Consider the following 10932-nt stretch of genomic DNA (forward strand, 5'->3'; position numbering starts at 1 on the left):
CAACACAAAAAATATTGCCACAATTAAAGAAAAAAAAAAAAAAATAAGCCAAAGCAAATTCAGTCATTTTAAGGCACAGAACTTTAGGAAAAAATCCAATGAAATCCTGGTGGGACTGTTTATGTGGAATACATTTTTAGAGATTAAAAAAAAAAAACAGTACACCATAATTATCGGTGGGCTTTCCCTGCAAAACACAAAATACAACAAATATCGCCACAATTTTTGAAAAAGCCAAAGCAAATTCAGTCATTTTAAACCACAAAAAAACAGCTGGAAAAATCCAATGAAATCCTGTTTATCTGGAATAAATTATTAGAGAAAAAAAAAATCGAATGAATTAATGATGGGACTGTTCATGTGGAATAACATATCAGAGAGAAAAAAAAAAAAACTATTGCTGGGTTTTCACTGCAAAACAGCATGGAAAATGTCACAAATATCACACTTTTTTAGAAAAACCATAGCAAATTCAGTAATTTTAAGCCACAAAAATCTGGAAAAATCCAGTGAAATCCTGGTGGAACTGTGGAATATATTACCAGAGGAAAAAAACAACTATTGGTTGGTTTTCACTGCAAAACAATGCACAAAATGCCATAAATATTGCCACAATTTTTGGAAAAAGCCAAAGCAAACTCATTTTAAGCCAAAAATAAAATAAAAATTAGGGGGGACAAAAAAAAAAAAAAAGAAATCGAATTAATTAATGGTGGGACTGTTCATGTGAAATAACATATCAGAGGGAGAGAAAAAAAAAAAAAACTATTGCTGGGTTTTCACTCCAAAACAACATGGAAAATGTCACAAATATCACATCACTTTTTTAGAAAAACCATAGCAAATTCTGTCATTTAAAGCCACAAAAATCAGGAAAAAAAAATCAGGATCAGAATAATCAGGGTTAAGAATATTTTTTTCCAGAGGAAAAACTAAATAAGAAAAATGCATAGAGAAATCATTCACAAAAAATATCTAAAATGATGCATTTAATAAATAAATGAAGTGAATTTTCATTTCATACCTACTTTATAGGAATAGTTCACCCAAAAATGAAAATTCTGTCATTTACTCACTCCCAGGTTGACGGTAGCCATTTACTTTCATAGTATGGAAAAAATTGTATGGAAGTCAATTGCTACTGTCAACTATTTGGTTACCATCAAAATATCTTATTTTGTACTCAACAGAATAAACTCGTACACAGTGTAGAAGTTAACACATTACAAGTAACAAGTTACATAATCAGATTACTTTTTAATTTACTAGAAAATATCTTTTTCAAATAAGTAACCCCAGTTACTTTGTTTTCCCCCTGTGTTCTTCAGTACAGACGTCATTTTACTTTTCCTTCAGCCTGAGACTTGTTCATTTCCTTTTACATTTACTAAAAATATAATTTTTTCTGTTAAAAACAAACAAGAAAGCCCCGGCCAGATTTAAAAAGTAACGCAAAAGTAACATGACGCAACGTAATTGGTTACTTGTTTAGGAAGTCATGCAATATTGTAATGCATTACTTTTAAAAGTAACTTTACCCAACACCGCTTTTACAGTTTTGTAATAACCTGAGGGTGACTAAATAATTAGTGTTTTCATTTTTGGGTGAACTGTCTGGATCAATGGTGTTCCATTCAATTACCACTTAATTATAATTATTCCTCAGATAAAATAGAAACACAATATAAAAACCACAAAAGACAAACAACAAAGGATTTTAAGCAACTTTTATTAAATTAGATCTTTATAAAACAGTGCAGAGTCCTATCATCGTCTTTGCTGATCGTAAGTCTCTCTGAAGCATGTCTATCACTGTAAGTTGTCGAAAAATGAAAGGCCGAACGGCACCTTGAAACGACCCTACGTCAATGTTCAGTCCCTTATTCATCAGCAGACCGTGTGATGTGAGATCACACTCGCTCATTGCTGGCATGGTTGAGGTCAAATGAGTATCTGCATAATGTGCTGCATTTGTAAATATTCGCATAATTCGCTCTGCAAAAATTGAGGTAATCCTAAAACGCTGCAATGTAATTTCAAAACGGTTCATTTAGTGATACTTTTGGTCTTTTCACGGAATGCATTACGAGCTACAAACGTAACGGCGTTATTTTCGAAGCATTAGGTACGCTACACTATAGATTTACTTATCTAAACAAATGAGCTCACTATCATCTACCAACAAAAAAAAAAAAAAAAAAAAAGATTGTAGACATGGTTTATGAACCATGTGACTACCATATCACCACTTTAGGTTGTATAGGTTAAGTTAATCGGCCTTGTTTGCAAAAGAAACATCCCATTCAAAAAGGATACTAGTCGAAGCGGATCCAACGAGAGATCAATCCGGACTGAAATTTGCATAGAATGTCATTTATTTCCAAGAAATAGCAGTTACCGAACAATAACTCTTTGTTGCCTGGACTGTGACGATTAATCGATACTGAGACCTTGTTTTATCGGGTTTGTTATTCCGACAAACATTGACCTAAATTCACAGACCAGAGAAAAATGCCGCAGATTCTCTGCATAAACCTCTTTGAAGGGAGAGTGTGCATTGCGTGGGATGGCGTTCAGTTTTCTAGCATGGTTCTGGTAGTGGGCTTGACTGTGGGGTAAGGTCATGCTGTTAAGGTGTGTGGTTCAGCAATCAGCAAACTCTATCAATGGGTTAAGCCTTGGTCACATGAAATCCTCATAGTCTTGTGCATAACCACCGTCGAAGTGCCCGTAGTCCGCGAGATCATCTTTCATTGTGGCTTTTAAACCTCCTCCTGGTAAAACACCCTTCTTTTTCTTTTTACCTTTGTTTGCCTATTGAATTAAAATACGAGTTACACTTATGAACAAAACAATGAGATAATACAAACTATACAGACACCTTGTAGAATCTCCAAAATATTAATTATTTTACCAAAATAATAATTCTGTTTTATTTAGTACAGACATAAGATATTTCACATTAAACGGTTACGTATTATCCACAAGAGAAAATAGCTGAATTTATAAAAATTACTTTTTTCAAAAGTTTACATACACTTGATTCTTAATACGGTCTTGTTACTTGAATGATCCACAGCCGTTTTTTTTTTGTTTGTTTGTTTAGTGATAGTTGTTCATGAGTCCCTTATTTGTCCTGAACAGTTAAACTGTCTGCTGTTCTTCAGAAAATTCCTTCAGATCCCACAAATTCTTTAGTTTTCCAGCATCTTTTGCATTTTTAACCCTTTCCAATGACTGTATGACTTTGAAATCCATATTTTCACACTGAGGACAACTGAGGGACTCATATGCAACTATTACAGAAGGTTCAAACACTCACTGATGCTCCAGAGGGAAACACGATGCATTAAGACCCGGGGGTGAGAACTTTTGGACAGAATGATAAATGTGTAATTTTTTCTTTTTGCCTAAATATATATATTTTTTTTTCCATTTAGTACTGCCTTTCAGAAGCTACAGACGATACTTGCATGCTTCCCAGAAAACAAAATAAGTTAAATTTACCATGATCTTCAATGCTCTTAATGCATTGTGTTTCCTTCTGGAGCATCAGTGAGTGTTTGAACCTTCTGTAATAGTCGCACATGAGTCCCTCAGTTGTCCTCGGTGTGAAAAGATGGATCTCAGAATCATACAGTCATTGTCGGAAAGGGTTCAATTACACATAAATGCTGGAAAACCAAAGATTTTGTGGGACCTGAAGGATTTTTCTGATGAACAGCAGGTAGTTTAACACCTGCAGGTAGTTTGTTCAGGACAAACAAGGGACTCATGAACAACTATCACTAAACAAAAAAAAAAAAAAAACAGCTGTGGATCATCCAGGTAACAACACAGTATTAAGAATCAAGTGTATACAAACTTTTGAACAGGGTCATTTTTTTAAATTCAACTATTATTTTCTCTTGTGGACTGTATGTAAACGTATTTTATGTGAAAAATCTTATTCAGGTCAGTACTAAATAAATAAAAAAAAAATGCATTTTGTATGATCCCTTTTATGTTGGTAAAATAATTAACATTTTGCAGATTCTGCAAGGTTTATGTAAACTTTTGACTTCAACTGTATATGTGAGAACAAGAATTTTACAGATAAAACATTGAAATAGTTCACCCAAAAATGAAAGTCTGCTGACAATTTACTCATTCTCAGATATCCAAGATGTAAAGGAGTTAATTTCTTCATTAGGAACAAATTTGGAGAAATTTAGCATTAAATCATTTGCTCAACAATAAATGGCAATAAATGGGTGCTGTCAGAATGAGTGTTCAAACAGCTGATAAAAACATCACAATAATTCACAAGTAATCCACACCACTCTAGTGCATCAATAAAAGTATTGCGAAGTAAAAGAAGTTGCTTGTTTGTAAGAAACAAATCCACCATCAAGGCATTTTAACGTCAAATTGTAATTTCTGGTTAAAACAAGTTCCTTAATCCTGTGGAAAAAAAGTCCATTCTTTGTTGTCCTCTCACATCAAAATCTACAAACATATTTGTTTCGAGCTGTTTTGGACCACTTTAACTTATAAACGGTGCTTGATCTGTGCATATTTTTCTCCTGATTCAGACAAGACTACTTTTTCTCTGGATGAAATGTTATTATGGACAGAGAACTTAAATTAGAAACATTATAACGTAATGGATTTGTTGCAGCTTTTCTCTTCACAAGACATTAATTAATGGACTGAAGTGGTGTGGATTACTTGTTGATTACTGTGATGTTTGTATGACTCTCATTCTGACGGCACCCATTCACTGCAAAGCAACCATTGGTGAGCAAATGATGCTAAATCTCTCCAAATCTGTTCTGATTAAGAAACAAACTCATCTACATCTTGGAAGGCCTGAGGGTGAATAACTTTCTTTGCACATTTTCATTTTTGTTTTTGTTGAACGATTACTAAGTGAATTTCATACCTTTTCTTGCCTCTGCTTTTCACTTAGTAACACTGTTAGTGAGTTGCTAATTTTCTTCAAGTCATCAACTTCCACTGCAAAACCAATTCAAAATGTCATTAAATAATACAGAGATTACATTACGAATGACTGAAGTTTACAAAAAATTAAGCATACTTACATGAAAGACACAGGTCCCTAAACAGTGTCTCTAAAAAGCTGGAATAGTGTATTGATTTCTCATAGGAAGATATTTTTTTCTTTTAGCAACCGCTCGAACTCTGTGAAGTCATCTTTTGTAGAGGGACTCATCGCATCAATTCCTGTAACATTATTTGATACTACACCTACAAACGAGATTAGAAGTTAATAATAATTTTGGCTTAGTATGGGTAAAAAAAAAAAATGAGGATATGGATAAACCGAAAGTACCTACCGAATGCTTCTTTTGCTAGTTCTAAGTCTGAATCCTCCTGTAGTTTTTTCACTCTAAGTTTTTCCGCCAGCTCCTCTTCTGGTGTGAGTTCTGTGCTGTCTTTTGACTCCTCTATCTATTTAAACAAATTATCAAATGGTATAACTTCTTCCACACTTATGCTACTAATAAATGCACAGGTAACACGATTGATATACATAAACAACTTTTCTTTTTTTAAAAAAAAAAGAGGCTGTATTTATTTGATTAAAAATGCAGTAAAAACAGATGCATTGTGAAACAACTGTTTTCTAGTTTAATGCATTTTAAAATGTAATTTATTAATGTGATGTAAAGCTGAATTCACAGCATCATTACTTTAGTCTTCAGTGTCACATGATCTAACATAACTCATTCTAATGTGCTGATTTAATGCTTAAGAAACATTTCTTATTATGAATGCTAAAACAGTTGTGGCTTAATCATTTTATGGAAAATTACTTTTTTTTGATGAACAAAAAAATTCAAAACAACATTTATTTGAATGGGAAATATTTTGAACGTATCAATTTCTTAAAATAAAAAAAAATGTATATACCTCAAACTTTTGAACAGTCGTGTAGGTATATTAAAAAAAAGAAAATGACAATTACAAAATGTTGTAAATAAAACAGTGCTTTCAAAGTTACACAGTGTAAATGAATTATTTAACAACTTACAAATATTTAACAACTTGTTACTAAAAAACGGGTCAAACGAAAGACTGCTATGTCTGAACTCACTTGTTTTTTGAGCTCCTCTTGTTTTTTTCTTTGTAAATTTTCCTTTTCTTTTATTTTCTCACTGAGTTTCTTCTTTTCTGTAGGTTTAGCCTCTGTAACTGAAACAAAAACCCTGTTAAACCTCAAAGTATAACTTTACAACTTGAAGTACAGCTGAAGCTTCATAACTGTTTTGAAGAAAGTGAATTTACCTGCATAATTTTCAAGCTGTACTAATTTTTTGTGCAATTCTTAAACTTTTTCATGTAGTTTTAAAAGCCTCAGATTAATTAACAATTATCACTCAAAATAAATCTATACTTAAACGATATAAATATCTGTAACACAGAGAACTAAATAAGTTGACTGAAAAAAAAATAATTACAAGAGATGAAAATACATATACTACAAGTCAAACGTTTTTTTGGACAGTAAAATGTTTAATGCTTAGTCGCTTCTGCTCACCAAACCTGCATTTATTTGATTCAAAGTACAGTAAAATTTGGAAATAATTTTACTATTTATAATAACTGTTTTCTATTTGAATATACTTTAAAATGTAATTTATTCCTATGATTTCAAAGCTGGATTTTTAGCATATTTACTCAAGTCACATGATACTTTAGAAGTCATTCTAATATTCTGATTTGCAGCTCAAAAACATTTATTATTATTATTATTATGTTGAAAACAACGGAGTGGAATTTTTTCAGGTTTCTTTGATGAATAGAAAATTCAGAAGAACAGCATTTATCTGAAATAGAAATCTTTGTAACATTATTAATGTCTTCATCATCACTATTGATTGATCAATTTAAAGTATCCTTGCTAAATAAAAGTATTAATTTCTATAATTTCTTCCTTTGATCACAAGAATAAATTGCATTTTAAAATACATTCAGATGGAAAGCAGTTATTTTAAATAGTAAAAATATTTCACAATATTACTGCTTTTGCTGTACTTCGGATCAAATAAATGCTTGCTGAGCAGAAGAGCCTTCTTTAAAATAATAATAATAATAATAATAATAAAAAATCGTACCGTTCAGAACCTTGTGATCGGTACTGTATACTTTAGGAAGAAAAAAAAACACGTTCAATTTGTCAATTACCAATTTATGCATTTCATAATTTCATTACGCATTCATACCTGACATTTTTTCCTCCTCCTTTTCTTCCTCTTCATCATCATCCCAATTATCCTACAAGAAAAATGCATTTCAAACCACAAATTAGAACATTTCATCATCATAAGTAGCATAAATGCGTAAAGATCACCTGGAGATCATTATTTTCACACTAATATGTCAATCTGTTCTATTATGAAGAACACAAACCACTTTACAGTACAATCATTTAAAATGAGCAACAACTGACAGTCATATTTTGCTAAGTACAGGAAATTAGTCACCAACCCTACCTTAAAAAGGTGTTTAAGACATGACTATTGCATACATTTAATATAATTACTAATTACTAAATAATTGCCTAACTTACGACAGTGTATACGCCTATGCTAATAACTAACTGGACACATATTATGCTGAGACTCATCACCACCACGCTGTTTTGACACTCTTGGGTTAGCAAGAGCAGCTAGCTGGACTTAACAGTTAGCTGACTGTGACATCTGAAAGATGTAAACTTTCTCAAGTGTTAAAGAAATTAACTCGCATTTTTATGTGCGAACGACAAATAAAGCATGCGTTACTAACTTTCACGTCGTCGTCTTCATCCTCGCCCTCCCATTTGTCATGAGCTGCCGCCTTTTTGATAGGCTCCTCAGGCTCGAAACTATCAGCATCTGGACAATAACAGTGCGTTCAGACAGATTACTTAATGACAGTCGTGATTCAGAATGACAGTGTATTGGATTAAACATATTAATAGAAGTCCGTACGGTCAGAAAACAAAAATAACGGTAAAGTTCGGTGAAATTCTCACCCCAAGAATCGGCGTCCGCCATGATGTCGGAGTCGCTGAGGGGAATGAGCGCGTGAAGCTCAACACACTGCACGAAGACTTCCAGAAATTTCAAAATAAAGGTCCACAGTCACATACATGCAAAGCATGGCTTTCTTCAAAGCTAATAAATGGTGTAATATGAAGAATAATGTTCTTAAATATTATTAGTTTATTAGATATGTGTGGCTTTTAGATCATGTGTGTTAGCTTTGTAATGTACTCATAAACATTAACAACATTGACTCATCCTGCACTATGCTAATTTTGCCCAATCAAATTCTCACAACAATGGCCCTCCACCTGTAATCAACTAAATGGTCACAATGTCCACGAATGCTAGTTAACATCCAGATTTTGCTTTGGGTTCATGTAAATTTGCCACGCTGACCAAAAGAAAGTTGCTTTCCTGATAGCACACATACATCATAGAGACATCTATTTGATGTCTGCATTTACATCTGGAAGATGTATTTTTTTAGAGTGTTTGCTCATCTGCAATACGTCTAAAGGATATTTCCTATCAGATGTCAAATAGATGTCTGTTAGATGTCTTTAAAATGTTTATGATTTAGAATGTATGTAAAACTGACATCTTACAGACGTCTGTCAGATGTTTGTGCACAGAAGATGCTTTCCAGATCAAGTGATCCTTACCAGACATCTTGCAGACATATCCCTGATAGCCCATTACCGAGACGTCTATTTGACATCTGCATTTACATCTGGAAGATGTATTTTTTAGAGGGTTTGCTCATCTGCAATATGTCTAAAGGATGTTTCCTATCAGATGTCAAATAGATGTCTGTTAGATGTCTTTAAGATGTTTATGATTTAGAATGTATGTAAAACTGACATCTTACAGACGTCTGTCAGATGTGTACACAGCAGATGCTTTCCAAATGAAGTGATCTTTACCAGACATCTTGCAGACGTATCCCTGATAGCCCATTACGGAGACGTCTATTTCACGTCTGCATTTACGTCTGGAAGATGTATTTTTTTTAGAGTGTTTGCTCATATGGAATATGTCTAAAGGACGTTTCCTATCAGATGTCAAATAGATGTCTATTAGATGTCTTTAAGATGTTTATGATTTAGAATGTATGTAAAACTGACATCTTACAGACATCTGTCAGATGTGTACACAGCAGATGCTTTCCAGATCAAGTGATCTTTAACAGACATCTTGCAGACATATCCCTGATAGCCCATTACGGAGACGTCTATTTGACGTCTGCATTTACATCTGGAAGACGTATTTTTTTAGAGTATTTGCTCATATGCAATACGTCTAAAGGACATTTCCTATCAGATGTCAAATAGATGTCTATTAGATGTCTTTAAGATGTTTATGATTTAGAATGTGTGTAAAACTGACATCTTACAGACATCTGTCAGATGTGTACACAGCAGATGCTTTCCAGATCAAGTGATCTTTAACAGACATCTTGCAGACATACATGTGCTATCTGGGTTGGTTTAGTGACTTCAGTTTGAGCATTGCTTCCCCAGATAGCACATGTGCATCTGCAAGATGTCTGTTAAAGATCACTTGATCTGGAAAGCATCTGCTGTGTACAAACATCTGACAGATGTCTGTAAGATGTCATTTTAATCTACATTCTAACCCTGATAGCACACGTCAGTTTTACATACATTCTAAATCATAAATATCTTAGATACATCTAGATATCTATTTAACATCTGATAGGAATCATCCTTTAGACGTATTGCAGATAGAGCAAACACTCTAAAAAAATACGTCTCCCAGAAGTAAATGCAGATGTCAAATAGACGTCTCTGTGATGGGCTATCAGGGATACGTCTGCAAGATGTCTGTTAAAGATCACTTGATCTGGAAAGCATCTGCTGTGTACACATCTTACAGATGTCTGTAAGATGTCAGTTTTACATACATTCTAAATCATAAACATCTTAAAGACATCTAATAAACATCTATTTGACATCTGATAGGAAACGTCCTTTAGACGTATTGCATATGAGCAAACACTCTAAAAAAATACATCTTCCAGATGTAAATGCAGACGTGAAATAGACGTCTCCGTAATGGGCTATCAGGGATACGTCTGCAAGATGTCTGGTAAGGATCACTTCATCTGGAGCATCTGCTGTGTACACATCTGACAGATGTCTGTAAGATGTCATTTTAATCTACATTCTAACCCTGATAGCACACGTCAGTTTTACATACATTGTAAATCATAAATATCTTAGATACATCTAGATATCTATTTAACATCTGATAGGAATCGTCCTTTAGACGTATTGCAGATAGAGCAAACACTCTAAAAAAATACGTCTCCCAGAAGTAAATGCAGATGTCAAATAGATGTCTCTGTGATGGGCTATCAGGGATACGTCTGCAAGATGTCTGTTAAAGATCACTTGATCTGGAAAGCATCTGCTGTGTACAAACATCTGACAGACATCTGTAGGATGGCAGTTTTACATACATTTTAAATAATAAATATCTTTAAGGCATCTAATAGACATCTATTTGATATCTGATAGAAAACGTCCTATAGATCTATTGCAGATGAGCAAACACTAAAAATATGTCTTCCAGATGTAAATGCTGACATCAAATAGATGTCTCTGTAATGGGCTATCAGGGATATGTCTGCAAGATGTCTGGTAAGGATCACTTGATCTGGAAAGCATCCTCTGTGTCTGTAGTATGTCAGTTTTACATACATTCTAAATCATAAACATCTTAAAGACATCTAATAGATGTCTATTTGACATCTGATAGGAAACGTCCTATTGACAAATTGCAGATGTCAAATAGATGTCTCTGTGATGTACGTGTGCTATCAGGGTCCCTACTAAAATGCTAAAACCAGCCTAAGCTGGTTTAAGTTTGAAGT

The 10932-nt window shown here is 33.5% G+C and overlaps 1 protein-coding gene across 1 annotated transcript; it reads right to left on the minus strand.

Moving 5' to 3' along the window:
- Window positions 1–1712: 1712 nt before the first annotated feature.
- Window positions 1713–8101, minus strand: eif3ja (eukaryotic translation initiation factor 3, subunit Ja). Its single transcript, XM_051099894.1, is given in 10 exon segments — window positions 1713–2814; window positions 4925–4998; window positions 5085–5160; window positions 5162–5250; window positions 5340–5454; window positions 6101–6192; window positions 7122–7151; window positions 7230–7281; window positions 7795–7883; window positions 8024–8101. Coding segments are annotated over 10 exon segments (771 nt in total). The 5' UTR covers window positions 8046–8101; the 3' UTR covers window positions 1713–2682.
- Window positions 8102–10932: the final 2831 nt, after the last annotated feature.

The sequence above is a fragment of the Labeo rohita genome, chromosome 25 (assembly GCF_022985175.1).
Source record: "Labeo rohita strain BAU-BD-2019 chromosome 25, IGBB_LRoh.1.0, whole genome shotgun sequence".
NCBI lineage: Eukaryota > Metazoa > Chordata > Actinopteri > Cypriniformes > Cyprinidae > Labeo > Labeo rohita.